Genomic DNA, 13,019 nt, shown 5'->3' with positions numbered 1-13,019 from the left:
TGGATGCCCCCTGTACATTCAAGCCAAGTCCGTCCTAGTTAGGTTGAGTGTTAACGACGGCATTTCTTCTGCAGACCCAGCTAATAAGATGTCTGAGGTGATGTGATCAGTAGGTCCGAAGGTTTCCCCCCAACTCCGTTCAGGAATCAGGAGGAAACTTGTTCTGCCATGGTAAGTTGGCAACTTGAATGGAAACTCGACGACGTCCGTTACTCCGTTTGAGACATCCCACAGTGCTGCTTGAGTAGATGGTAGTCATGTTGAATACTATGTACAAAAAGAGTCCGCGAATTATAATTTATTACATTAGGGGGGAGCTGACACCGTGACTGACGCCGTGGCGAGAAGACGAAAAAAGCAATAGGTGATATTTCAAAACAAAAAAGAAATTGGGAATTGCTGGAAATTGACAGACAAGAACATAGTTCCCCAGGCCACAGCTTTCGTCGAGAGACAGCTTCCTCAAGTAATACTACATAGGGAGAGCCAGAGAACTGGTTTGCCAGTTGTACCTCGTAACGCGAAGGTAGGTCTGCGCTGGTTCGCGGTTGTTCAACAAGAACACGAGAAGGCTCGCCAAATCACGTGATGATATGGGGCCGGTCGGGTCGGGAAGCGGGATCGCCGACACGGATTACTCATCTTAACAGCGTCAAGCAATGTCATTGTTGACTCTTGAGACGTCCTCTTCATCAACGCCACTCTCATTATTTAATGAAATCACCACCGTTCTTTTCCCAAAACTGACCCGCGAAAGCGCATTGGTCCACTATCGCGATGTCACAAGCCCCCTCACCTGCAGCCTCAGTCGCAAGTGCGATTCATGACGGACGTATCCACGTTCTCCTGGCAGCGGTCCGTCCCCCTTTCCCTCCCCTCCCCCCTCCCCCCCATTTGTCCGAGATTGGGGGAGTTGTGTGACTAAGTCGTTCTGCAGAGCGGATCAATAGCTACAATCAAGCTTCCTCTGATCATTTCAGCCCTGCAACGCCACTCCAACGTCAGGATCCGCGTGATCCTCACCAAAACGGCCGCGCAGTTCCTGGCGGGGCAGTCTCCGGAGCAGCCGACAGTGGAATCGCTCGCGGCACTCCCCAACGTCGAAGGCGTCCACCAGGACGAAGACGAATGGGTCGAGTCCGGGGCAAGAGGGGCGCAGATTCTGCACATCAACCTCCGGCGATGGGCTCATATCCTGGTCATCGCGCCGCTAAGCGCCAATACGCTGGCCAAAATCGTCCACGGCATGTCGGATAACCTGTTGCTGGATACTGTGCGCTGTTGGGATACCACGGGCCTGATCGACGGGAAGAAGGCCAGGATCGTCGTGGCGCCGAGTATGAATACGGCCATGTGGTTTCACCCCATCACTGCGCAACAGATACGGGTCCTCGAAGAAGACTGGGGCGTTGGCAACGACGTCGACGACGCCGGGGATAAGGACGGTCCCGCTGGACGGGGCTGGTTTGAGGTCCTGAGGCCCATGGAAAAGAGGCTCGCCTGTAATGACGTCGGGCTGGGAGCCATGATGGAATGGTCAGAGATAGTGAAGGTCATCGAGCAGAGGTTAGGGCTCTCATAACTTATAATCCTGGGGTACTGGAACCAATTGAATAAAACAAATACATTCATAATATCCTGATATGTACTTTCAGGTTACCTCAGTGACTACCTAAGGTAGAAAGAACATGGGTGATACCATAAAAAGAAGTCCATTGACGCGTTTAATTCGCTGTGTAAGACGAGCAGTAGCAGTTGAGGGTGACTTTCTCAATGCGCACATGAGCCGTTACTAAGATTCAAACCAGACCTGCTATGAAAGAGATTGGCTCATCCCACGGATATACTGTTGCAACAGTCTGAGCCGATGCACCGCTGTGGAGGTCTGGCTTCTCCTTCGGCAGTTGGTTGGAGGAAGAGGGAGAGACGGAGAGGGGAGGTCGTGGGATGATCATCCAACTTGGGCATATCTCCGCTACTCCGGTCCTTTTTCCGTATCCATATCGGAGATGATGGTGGTGGACCGGATGACGACATCCGGAGCACTGCAGCTGGTGCCGGCTGGGCATAGATGCAGCATTCCCCCAACGGCCCCCCCTCCGTGCCGCGTCAGCACATGGATAGTACTTGAATTGGGAATCCCCTCCCTCTCTTATATCCTACGTCCTATGTCCTTTAGGGCCTAACTCCGGCGTCGGAATCCCTAGGATATAAAGAAAACCGTGATGCCTGGTGGTTCAGTCTGTTCTTCGTCATATCATCTCATATAGCAATTAAGCAATACCATTACCGTCAAACATGCCCCTCTTCAAAGTCGCACCGCCACCCCCCACGGAGCTTGGACGGCTCCGCGTCCTCTCATCGACGGCGGGGATCCGGGTTTCCCCGCTCGCCCTAGGCGCCATGTCCGTCGGGCAAGCCTGGTCCTCGGCCATGGGAAGCATGACGAAGGAGGCCTCGTTCGAGCTGCTCGACACCTTCGTCGCCGCAGGCGGTAACCTCATCGACACGTCCAACAACTACCAGAACGAGGAGTCGGAGACCTGGATAGGGGAGTGGTCGGCCGCGCGCGGGAACCGCGACCGGCTCGTCATCGCCACCAAGTACACGTCGGACTACCGGTCGCACGAGGTGGGCCAGGGCACGCAGGCGGCCAACGCGAGCGGCAACCACCGGCGCAGCCTGCACACCAGCGTGCGCGCCAGCCTGAAGAAGCTGCAGACCGACTACATCGACATCCTCTTCGTGCACTACTGGGACTACACCACGTCGATCAAGGAGATGATGGACGCGCTCCACATGCTCGTGCAGCAGGGCAAGGTCCTCTACCTGGGCGCCTCCGACGCGCCGGCCTGGGTCGTCTCGGCGGCGAACACGTACGCCAACGCCCACGGGAAGACGCCCTTCAGCGTGTACCAGGGCAGGTGGAGCATCATGCACCGCGATTTCGAGAGGGAGATCCTGCCCATGGCGCGCTCGTTCGGGCTGGCTCTGATGCCGTGGGACGTGCTGGGCGGCGGGAAGTTCCAGTCGCGCGAGGCCGTCGAGGAGCGCAAGGCCCGCGGGGAGGGCCTACGCGCTCTCATCGGCGACGGGGACCAGACAGAGGAAGAAGTGCGCATGAGCGAGGCGCTCGCCAAGGTGGCGGCCGAGTTGGGCACCAAGAGCGTCACGGGCGTGGCGCTGGCGTACGTCCGTCACAAGGCTGGGCATGTCGTCCCCATCGTGGGCGGCAGGAAGGTCGAGCACCTGAAGGACAACATTGCGGCCTTGAGCCTCCGGCTCTCGGACGAGCAGATCGCGTTCCTGGAGAGCGTGAGGCCGTTCGATTCGGGCTTCCCGAGCAATTTCCTCGGCGAGGATCCCAACGTCACTGGTCAGTCGGTCCGGCTGAGACTGACGTCGACGCTTGTCTTCCCGGGGGCTCGGAGAGAGACGAGCGTGTAGGGAAAGTGAGAGGATGAAGTGGCGCGACACTGTGATGTCTTTCTCTCTCCCGTATCAACGTGGTAACGAGAGACGTGTGATAATTATAGCGATCGATCATCAGGAAGAAGGAGGCTCGGTAGAACCCCAGAGTTAGTAATGAAACCAAATGGCTGGTTCGCTGTGAGACGACGGCATGGCCGGTATTTAAAGGGTTAGTAGATCTCTCGAGATTGTGTACGAAGATGTACGAAGACATGGCAACGCGTTGCCATATCTGTCGAGTTCACGGATGTAGTAGGGAAGAAAGGGAGATGGGGCAGAAGGTAGAGCAAATAAAACGCAAGGGGGAGAAGAGAGACCAAAAAAAAAGAAGAAAAAGAAAAAAAGAGACAAAAGATACATTAACCTTGCAAAATGGAGAGAGAAATAAACAAAAAAAAGAATGACCGACGCAGGACTCGAACCTGCAGCCTCCTGATGGACTATTCATGACTCATTCGAAACCACGATTCGTAGTCAGACGCTCTACCGATTGAGCCAGCCGGCCCCATTTATTGTTTGTGTGAGAGGAACAATAAGCACATGAGGCTAGGCCCCTTCCCCACCTAGACTCACCAGCCCATGATGAATTTCAGCGTCTCACAGAAAGATGACGACTCATAAAGGGCCCGGGTGGACTCGTCAGAGTGCCTGGATAGAAACTGTTACGGGTGTCTTGCGTGACATCTTTTGACATCCAGAAACGCATGTAATCATTTATTTGGTGAGACAAATTTGGAGATGAGGGTGAACTGAACGGTTGTCACTTGTGATGTGAAGGGCCGTTTATGATGGGCAGCCCGCAGTAATATTTCAAAGCCGAGTGTCAACCCCATTCCTCGCTCCGCCGTCACGGCAGCTTTAATTCTGGAACAGGCAGTGCTGCTTATCTCCCGGCCACTCTTCTACAGCAATGTTGAGTCAGGAAGAGAGAGCAGCCATGGAGCCGTGTGTACAGAGAAAAATGTCCGAATCTAAAGGAAGGCGCATTGTCGACTGGGATCCAACCGCAGCCAGATAGCGGTTGCCTAAACTCTTGTTTGATTAAGAATGAGAGCTGGCACATCCGCGGAAGGGAATGATTTCAATCATGAGCTAAAAACTAAGGAGCTCACATCGTTCAAGAACAGTTCTGTGGGGTGAGGACTTGGCTGCCGGGATATCGTTTCCCCGAAGAGCCAATGAAAGTGTATCGTGGTGGGTACTCCGTATCCGTATCTATTTTGCCTGAGGGTCTCGTACCTTTTTTTTTTTTCTTTTTTTTTTTTAACCTTCACGCTGTATTCAGCGGGCGCTTAAAGCATTTGTCTGCCCCTCCCACGAGACTGACTGATCGTCCTTTCTCTTCTTGTGCTCACGATGCCCAAGCCTGCTTCGGAAGGCGAGTGGGGATCACAGCGACTCGCCGCTTCTGAAAACAGCGACTTTACCCGCCTGCACATCACGCCTTTCGACTCGGAACTTCTCCCCGTCGTCGTCCCGGCGAAGGTCCTCCCCGAAGCCCGCGGTATCTCCTACCACACGATTGAGACTTTCCCGGAGAAGCGCTACGGCTACATCGAACTCCCCGCAGTAGAAGCTGACAAGCTGAGAAAGAAGCTCAACGGTTCCGTCTTGAAGGGAGTCAAGATGCGCATCGAGAAGGCCCGTCCGCAGCCTACGGCTGAGCCTGAAGTCGAGGTCGAAGAGAATTCAGGCAAGAAGCGCAAGAAGAAGTCAAAGAACGACTCAGTGGAGGGCTCCAAAAAGAGGAAGATCGACCACAATGTCGTGCCAGGCGTCCAAATCGAAGGCCGGAAAGTCAAGCGAGGATGGACCGTTTCGGACGAGGACAAGATTAAAGAGAAGCGGAGCAGGAAGCTTAAGGACAAGGACAAGGACAAGGACAAGGATCAACATACAAAGGAGAAGGACAAGAAAGACAAGAAAAAGAAGAAGCGAGACCAGAGATCGAAGTACACGGAGAAGGAGGAGTGTTTGCTGAAAACGAAGCTTCCGCATCCCACCGCCACCGCGGCGGAGCCCGAGGAGAGTCCCGATCGCAAGGAGCGCAAGAAGAGCAAGTCACGGTCACGAGAAACAATCCTCCACGAGTTTGCCAACACGACCAGGTTTCCCACGTTCCTCAAGACGACCCAACCTTCTACGACGAGCGTGGAGGCGACCGAATTCGTGGAGGGCAAGGGCTGGGTAGATGCTGAAGGCAACGTCGTCGAGGCCGTGAAGACGCGAGGGAAAGAGGAAGAGAAGCCTCGGAAGAATGCCTCGCCGAACCCAGCAGTTGGTGACGATACATCGAGCAGCAGCGACACTTCGTCAGAGGAAGACGAACCGGCGCCCAAGGCTGTGAAGAGCAAAGCTGATAAGGCCTTGCTCACCGCACAACAAGAGGATGAATCGGACGCCGACGAAGATGAAGAGACGACGAAGATGTCGCAGACAGCGAAGACGTCGAAGCCCACAACGTCGGCCCTCAACCAGAGACAGTCACAGCCAATAGACGATGATACGACGAGCAGCAGTGGCACCTCCTCAGAAGACGAAGATACCGACGACGAAGAGGAAGATGAAGCGCGCGCGGCGAAAGACTCAGCGCCCGAATCCGGGAAAATCACCCCCTCTCGCCCCAACGAAAAAGTCAACCTCACCATCAAGGTTCCGCCTGTTGAAGTCCACCCCCTCGAAGCACTGTACAAGCGCAAAAACACGGGCGATGGCGGCACCAGGGCATCCAACGATGCAGCCACCACCCCCGAGCCGTTCAGCTTCTTCGGCGGCGGCGACATCGAAGACGATTTGGAAGATGCCGACGGCGGACAGGGCGAAAGAGGAGGCCAGATCCCCATGACCCCCTACACGCAGAGGGAATTCGAATGGCGCAATGTTAGGAGCGCTGCGCCTACGCCTGACACTGCCCACCCTTCGCGGGTGAGGAATTTCTGGGCCTCAAATGGGGAAGAAGAGGACGACGAGCGATACGACGATGTGCTGCATCGCGGAGACGAGACCATGGCGGATGCGGACGTAGGTGAGGGAGAGGGATCGGCCGGACCGGGGCCGGGCGGTGACTTTCAGAAGTGGTTTTGGGACAATCGCCGGGATCTTAACCGGTCTTGGATGCAGCGGCGGAAGACGGCGACCAAGGAGAAACGCCATCGGGACAATAAATCGAGGGCGGCGAGGGGGGTGTAGGTGGTTTTTGACGTACATAACACGTATACGTACATACTTACAGCAATAATACGTCCCTGTGACTTTTCTTCCCTTTCTAAATATAGTGTAACGACTAGAGTATATGAATTCCTGTGGCCAAAATTTGATTTCCCTGCTCGTCACCTCGAGCAATCTGATGGAGAGAGAGGTGTGAAGAAGAGACAAGGGTGTAACAGAAAAAAGGCCAAAAAAAGCAAAAGAGAACTGGACGAATTGGGAATTGAACCCAAGGCCTCCCGCATGCGAAGCGGGCGCTCTACCCCTGAGCTATACGCCCTTGTTCTTGTTTCGTGTTGGTTTAAAGTGCCCTATGTGGCTAGCTCCCACGTGGGGTACGTCAACTGCCAGGATTCAGTCGCAATAAGAGGCAGGTTAAATTCAGGGTTTGTGTCAAAGGCAGTGAGAGGAAAAGAAATATATCGAGCAATTATTTGACTGAGGTGCCACGCAAACCAAGACCCACCAGGCACTTCTCCATTTCAACAGGGCGTGAGCGGAAGGATGGACACCCGTTTGCCCCCGAATAACAAGCCTCATGCTATCTATCTACAATTACATCTTCTCTATCGTGGTATTCATACATTAGGAGAAAGGAGATCGTACTTGACGCATCGCTCAACCTGTTCATCTTATTAGCATGGGTGTTTCTTTCCGTGGGGGTGTTCATCGAAGGAGTAACACTTACATCTTCAATGCTCGCTTGGAGGAACCTCCTCGTCTCCAGCCCCATCCAGACGTATAACATGGAAAAGTCGCCCTGCTTCGCCATCTGGGCACCGGACTGGGCACTGAGCTGACGCAGGATGGGTAGCGAACTGCTGAGGAGATCCATCCCCGGGTCGAGGGTCCGGCCGATCCCCTCAAGGAGCAGGATGCTGATGACCACGTTGACAAAATCGCCCTCCATACGGACATGGTGCCCGCGCACCATGCCCAGCACGCGCTGCAGGATGTCGCCGATGCGGATGTTCCCGAGCGCCAGCGTGCGGCTCTTGACCCCGAGGACGAGGTGCTGCATTTTGAGCGCAAACACTTCCTTGTCGATCACCGACTCGGGCTGGCGCGACCGCTCGCACATGAGGATGCCGGCCTTGTAGCCGTCAAACTCGGCCACCGCGCGGAAGAGGTCGAGGAAGTTGGTGCGGTTCGAGGCGTTCAGCTCCGTCACGAGACCCGTGTCGATGAAGACGAGCTGGGGACGGTACCCCTCGGCGTCGATCTTGGCGAGCTCCGCCTTCCAGGCGTCCGGGTCCTTGCGATGCCGGTAAGGCCGCAGGCGCGCGAGAACGTGTTCCGTGACGTCTTGGCCATCCTGGCCAGGGTAATCCCCGGTGTGGATGCCTTCCCCCTGGTGCCACGGCGAGGACCGGATGCTGAGGCTGGGCTGCTCGGCCTGGTAGAACCGCACCATGATGTTGCCCGGGTGCAGGTCGGCGTGGACAAAGTTGTCCATGAGAAGCATCCGCAGGAAGGCATCCAGCCCTTCCTGCGCAATGTCGTGCTGGAAGACGCCGCCGCCGTTCTCCATAAAATCGGACAGCGGGATGCCCTGCGCGTACTCTTCGACCAACACGTTCCGGGTGGTGAAGTCGGTATAGGGATAGGGGAACCAGGCCGTGCTGCGGCCGCGGAAGTTCCTGCGGAAGGTGGCGAGGTTCGCCGCCTCGATACGCAAGTCGAGTTGCAGCTTCATCATCTCGCCGAACTGGGCTACCTCGTCGGGCAGCGAAAGCCACTCCATGGTAGGGATGGCGTTGATGACCGACGCGAAGAAGTGCATGATGCGGAGGTCTCGTCGGACGATTCGGTCCACGCGCGGGTGTAACACCTTGACCGCGACGTACGATGAAGGGATGTGCTTCGGGGTGCTCTTCAATGCCGTTCCGACATTGCGGGCAACTTTGCGTCGAAGTGGAATTGGTTCTTCCTCCCGGCTCAGCTCGGCATCGCTTGCAGCGGCAAGCTGTGGTTTTAGCTTGGCCTTGTACACCTGTGCAATGGCGCCGACGCCGAGGGGCGTCTCGTCAAACTCTTGGAAGACTTCTTCCAGGCTCCGGCCATGGAAGGCTTCGGATATGGTCCGTCGCGTATCATGCATCGAGTGCGCGGGGGCGTTGGAGTGGAGTTTGGACATGATGTCGCACATTTCGTTCGGGAAGATGTCGGATCGCGACGCCGCCCATTGTCCTAGCTGCTTGCTTGTCAGTGTCTTTGGCGAAGGGAAGGTCGAGCCACGGAAGAGAAGGGGGGAGAAAAAGAGGATTGAGAACGGGTCTTGCGCACCTTGATGAATGCCGGCCCAGCCCATTCCATCGCCTGGACCAAGAAGCCATACCACCACAAGGTCCCACTCCTCTCGTTATCTCGATCGGGCTGTCGAGGGCCAAACCAGATAGCTGGGACGGCGACAATGACAGGCACGAAGATGCCGACGAGGTGTAGAAATCGCAGGGCGGTGCAGAAAGGCTCGACGATGTAGCGATCTACCACGATAACAAGACCGTGCCACAGCTTCGAGAGAACCCCATCATCGTGCCTAATCGTCTTGTGCATCTCGGCCCTGCTCGCCTCGAGCATGCGACGCTCGCCAGTCTTGTCTGTTCCCCCATTATCCGCCTGGGCAAGTTCGAAGAAGGCCGCGGTGCCCAAAGCAGCTGCGCCCCCGGCTCGCAAGTGTATTCGCCGCGAAGAGCGGTATGCCCGCCATGTGGAATTCCGGCCAGCTATATTGCGTGAAGTCGACCACCAGCGTCCTGCGTTTGGCTGGGAGACAAACGCCCTGTGAAGAGACGAGATCGGTATGGAAGGGCGGACGCCGGGTCGGGGACAGAACTGGCCGAACACAAAGGCCAGCCTCATATCGATGGGATGACGGAGAAAAAAGTGTGAATGAAAGTGTTCATGTTCTCGGAGTTGAGTCTGAGCGACACAGGGGCGACATCGTCAGGCCTGGGGGTCGCGATGATCATCTAGAACACCCAGGGGTTTGTGTTGGTGACGTATGACCTTTACCCCGTCCCGGCTCTTTGCAGAGGTAAGTCCGCTGTCAGATGCCTACAGCCACCTTATCGGGGCGTGACTTGCGCCATTTCTGTAGACGGATAGGGTACTTCCGACCGATGTATCCACATCAATTTCCCCTCCTTTTACTTTATAGTTAGATATTTCCGCAGAGTATCTTTTACTCTTTTTTAATACACATATATATCTTTTACGTACCTTATTTATATGCTGATAGTTATAAGCCCGGCGTTCTAATAAACGAAGCTATTCCGATAGATCCTATAGCTTTAAGGTAGTTAAAATAGCCTTAAGTCTATAGCGGTTAGCTTAGTATTATTAGCTACGTCTGCCTACTTTATTTTAACTGTTATTCCGTTATTCCCTCTTATTCAAATCGCTTAACTCGCTTAAGTCCTATATCGTTCTATCGCTCCTTATTTAATCGGTCTGTTATAGTCGGTTTCGATAGTTTATTTCCCTGTAGTCCTAGTTAGTTAGACGATGGCCTTAACTGCGGTGTTACCTACGATAGGCTATACGATCCTTACCTTACTAAAAGAGTGGCGTTATTGGATCGAGGCTATTATGCAGATAGCCTACGCTAACCAGGTCTCTGACCTTGTTAATCCAGACCTTAAGAAATCTAAACGTCCTTATAAGCTCGAATCCTCGGAACCTCCAGAGCTAGAAGAAGGTGATAAAGATAATGCCTAGGATCGTAAGTTTAAGCTATAGAACGTAAAAGAGAATAAATATTAGTAATAGTAACGTGGTCTAGCTGCTCTTTATGACTATATCGCAAAGATAGTTAATCCTAACCTTAAAGATTAGTACGCGCGGAAGAAGGAGGTTAAAGATATTCTGATCGTCTTAAAGAACTATCTTAAACCTACTAACGCTGCCTAGAAGTCCCTAGTTAAGAAGAGATAGGAAGAATATATATAAAATATACGGAGGATACCCTATAAGCGTTAGCTTCAGGACTTTATATCGCTATGCCGAGATTCGAAGACCTATAGCATTAGATCTTCTAATACCATAGAGGATTAACTCGACGCGTTTTTTAGGGCTATCGGTACTATAGCTTTAGAGTAGTTAGAGGCGTGTTTTATAGAGATTTTAAGGGAAGATAAGGAAGATAAACCTACTATCGAAAAGGTTATAAACGAATATACGGTTTAGTTACACTATAGGTATCCCTATAGGCTTAATAAGAAGCCTATAGCGTTATCGTTTTATACGACGACGTTCCTAGGAAAGGATAAAGATAGTAGATAGTAGCCTATTAATTAGAAAGGTTAGTAATAATAGAGAAAAGAGGATTCTTCGGTAAGGGAATTTATCTACGATTACGTTAAGATAGGAAGAGCTAAACGCTATTACTACCCGTGGAGTGGCTGCCCGAACGTTAATCCGACGCACCGCTAAAAGGGCTTTACGCCTATAAAGGAGGTAGTAGAACGCTACGACCGCGTTATTAAGAGCTAGAGTGCTTCTAAGCAAAAGAAGTTCAGGGAGTATATTAAAACGGATATCGATAAGGCTAAAAATAAGGTAAAAGAGTCTAAAGCTAAGTTACTAGAGAAAGATTAGTCTAAGGAAGTATCTAATTTCGTTAATAATAGGGAAGAGGGTTCTGATAATAGCTTTTACGATATATATTTTGCCTTTAATTTCGTGGGAAAAGAGGTGGTATCGTCGACCTCGCTGTTGATTTTCTCGCTCTTATAGACTAAATAGGTGGTTAGTAACGACCTGTTTAATTAGTTATTAATCGATTCGGGGTCCCTAAGGTATATAACTAATTAACGCCACCTGCTCGAGGACTTCTAGCCTGCTACCACTATTAGTAGATTTTAGATAGGTGGCGGCACCTCTAATCTAGTAAAGGGGTACGGTACCCTGTGTTTTTAGGTTAAAGATATAAAAGGACGTCCTTATACTCTTATGCTAAAGAACGTGGCGTTTATAGATGGATACCCTATAATGCTGCTAGTAATGCGTAGGTTATAAAAGGATTAGAACGCTGTTTTTATGACCGGCAGATATATCTTAGTAATAGACCGACGTACCTACCTGCCGTTAATTAACGTCAACGGCTAATATACCCTTAAACTGACTAAGGGCACGCTATAATGCTTATAGCCGTAGAGCTATTTCAATAGCTTAAGGGAACTAAAGCCTATAAGCGTGGCCGACGCCCGTTTATAGTATAAGAGGCTAGGGCATACTAACTCTTAAGCACTGGCATAGCTGTTAAAAGGGTGCGTAGAAGGCATCGTGGCTTTAAAGGAAGAGCGGCACCTTTAGTGGTGGACTGCGAAGCTTACGCTATTAGTAAGGTAAAAAGGATAGTATCGCGACGTCCACCTGCCTATAGGCTAATAAGGCCTTTTTAGAGGATTAACATGGATCTGTTTTTAATAGATCCTGTTGCTAACGGCGCCGATACTATTACCCTGTTCTATGATCCCTGTATATATAAAAACGTGACTAGAACGGTGCCAGAGTATAAATATATACTATCCTCGATAGCTAACGTCGAACTCTTCTTATAGAGACAGTATAGGCTGCTTATTAGTGTGATTAGACTCGACGGAGAGAGGGCGCTATAAAAGAAGCTGGATAACTAGTCTTTAGATCGTGGTATTCTGCTAGAAAGATCGGCTCCTTATATAGCCGTATAGAACGCTAACGCCGAATAGTATAGGGGTATTATCTTCGCTATCGCGAGGGTATTAGTAGATGCCTTAGGCTTCTAATAGGATCTGTGGCCAGAGATTGTTATAGTAGCTACTTATCTGTATAACAGGATTCTACGCAGGGATCTAGGCTAGTAAACCCCAGAGGGAGCGTTAAACGCATGGCTATAAAAGGAGGGTATCGTTAGCTTTATAACTACTAATCCCTTAATTACGCACTTAAAGAGGTATAGTTATAAGGCATACGCGTTAACTGCTGACTACCTGCGAGGAAGGTATAGAAACGAAAAGCTCGCGCCGAGGGTATATATCGGTTATTTAATCGGTTACGAAGGTACTAATATTTTTCGGATTTTGGTTCCTCAATTAGAGGATAGGATCCTGCGCACGAGGGACGTTATCTTTAATGAGTTAGTCCTTTATAAAAATAGGGGGAAAGAGCCTAACGTGCCTGTGTCTGTGCAGCTTTTCGATGACCTTAATCTGCCGTTGGACTAGGGCATTTAAGACCCTTTTGGCGTTGTAATAGATATCGTCGATTTCGGTATGCCTGTGGTAACGTAGTAGAACTCCACAATAGAGGCTTTGTAAGAGGGAAGGAGGCGTTAATAATAGCCTTAATCGTTAAGATCT

At 51.8% G+C, this 13,019-nt stretch overlaps 5 protein-coding genes and 2 non-coding genes across 7 annotated transcripts; 3 read left to right on the top strand and 4 right to left on the bottom strand.

Annotated features, from left to right (window-relative positions):
- Nucleotides 1-682: 682 nt before the first annotated feature.
- SODALDRAFT_304036 (flavo protein) lies at nucleotides 683-1,596 on the top strand. The gene is made up of 2 exons (XM_028608967.1): nucleotides 683-855; nucleotides 938-1,596. Exons 1-2 carry the CDS (start codon nucleotides 778-780, stop codon nucleotides 1,580-1,582), a joined length of 723 nt encoding a protein of 240 aa, XP_028470424.1. The 5' UTR covers nucleotides 683-777; the 3' UTR covers nucleotides 1,583-1,596.
- Nucleotides 1,597-2,118: 522 nt separating this feature from the next.
- SODALDRAFT_326774 (putative aryl-alcohol dehydrogenase) lies at nucleotides 2,119-3,901 on the top strand. Its single transcript, XM_028610258.1, has one exon. The coding sequence runs from the start codon at nucleotides 2,299-2,301 to the stop codon at nucleotides 3,445-3,447; it is 1,149 nt and encodes a 382-aa protein (XP_028470423.1). The 5' UTR covers nucleotides 2,119-2,298; the 3' UTR covers nucleotides 3,448-3,901.
- On the bottom strand, nucleotides 3,581-3,956 carry SODALDRAFT_19312 (hypothetical protein). The gene has a single exon (XM_028607146.1). The coding sequence runs from the start codon at nucleotides 3,917-3,919 to the stop codon at nucleotides 3,713-3,715; it is 207 nt and encodes a 68-aa protein (XP_028470422.1). The 5' UTR covers nucleotides 3,920-3,956; the 3' UTR covers nucleotides 3,581-3,712.
- SODALDRAFT_t9 lies at nucleotides 3,873-3,976 on the bottom strand. Its single transcript has one exon. It is a non-coding gene; the product is annotated as a tRNA-Arg (tRNA).
- A 908-nt stretch (nucleotides 3,977-4,884) lies between these two features.
- SODALDRAFT_250373 (hypothetical protein) lies at nucleotides 4,885-6,660 on the top strand (the record flags this gene model as incomplete). Its single annotated transcript, XM_028607414.1, has 2 exons — nucleotides 4,885-5,814; nucleotides 5,890-6,660. Coding segments are annotated over 2 exons (1,701 nt in total), but the record flags the coding sequence as incomplete, so codon positions are not given.
- A 226-nt stretch (nucleotides 6,661-6,886) lies between these two features.
- SODALDRAFT_t8 lies at nucleotides 6,887-6,958 on the bottom strand. The gene has a single exon. It is a non-coding gene; the product is annotated as a tRNA-Ala (tRNA).
- Nucleotides 6,959-7,037: 79 nt separating this feature from the next.
- SODALDRAFT_326773 (ABC1-domain-containing protein) lies at nucleotides 7,038-9,699 on the bottom strand. The gene is made up of 3 exons (XM_028610257.1): nucleotides 8,965-9,699; nucleotides 7,367-8,872; nucleotides 7,038-7,301 (listed from the first exon to the last, which is right to left on the bottom strand). The coding sequence occupies exons 1-3, from the start codon at nucleotides 9,232-9,234 to the stop codon at nucleotides 7,257-7,259; spliced, it is 1,821 nt and encodes a 606-aa protein (XP_028470420.1). The 5' UTR covers nucleotides 9,235-9,699; the 3' UTR covers nucleotides 7,038-7,256.
- Between the last annotated feature and the right edge of the window lie 3,320 nt (nucleotides 9,700-13,019).

Source organism: Sodiomyces alkalinus (genome assembly GCF_003711515.1).
Source record: "Sodiomyces alkalinus F11 unplaced genomic scaffold SODALscaffold_1, whole genome shotgun sequence".
Classification (NCBI taxonomy): domain Eukaryota; kingdom Fungi; phylum Ascomycota; class Sordariomycetes; order Glomerellales; family Plectosphaerellaceae; genus Sodiomyces; species Sodiomyces alkalinus.
Note: the sequence above shows the minus strand (reverse complement) of the source record. Positions and strands in the feature narration are given on the sequence as shown.

What these genes read in the sequence shown, in the direction of transcription:
- SODALDRAFT_304036 (XM_028608967.1), top strand. Translation starts at nt 778, where the DNA reads ATGTCACAAGCCCCCTCACCTGCAGCCTCAGTCGCAAGTGCGATTCAT. An exon ending in TCCACGTTCTCCTGGCAGCG is followed by an intron (nt 856 to 937) that starts GTCCGTCCCCCT and finishes GTCGTTCTGCAG; the next exon opens with AGCGGATCAATAGCTACAAT.
- SODALDRAFT_326774 (XM_028610258.1), top strand. Translation starts at nt 2,299, where the DNA reads ATGCCCCTCTTCAAAGTCGCACCGCCACCCCCCACGGAGCTTGGACGG.
- SODALDRAFT_19312 (XM_028607146.1), bottom strand. Translation starts at nt 3,919, where the DNA reads ATGAATAGTCCATCAGGAGGCTGCAGGTTCGAGTCCTGCGTCGGTCAT.
- SODALDRAFT_326773 (XM_028610257.1), bottom strand. Translation starts at nt 9,234, where the DNA reads ATGCACAAGACGATTAGGCACGATGATGGGGTTCTCTCGAAGCTGTGG. An exon ending in CTGGGCCGGCATTCATCAAG is followed by an intron (nt 8,873 to 8,964) that starts GTGCGCAAGACC and finishes ACAAGCAAGCAG; the next exon opens with CTAGGACAATGGGCGGCGTC. An exon ending in TCCAAGCGAGCATTGAAGAT is followed by an intron (nt 7,302 to 7,366) that starts GTAAGTGTTACT and finishes TAAGATGAACAG; the next exon opens with GTTGAGCGATGCGTCAAGTA.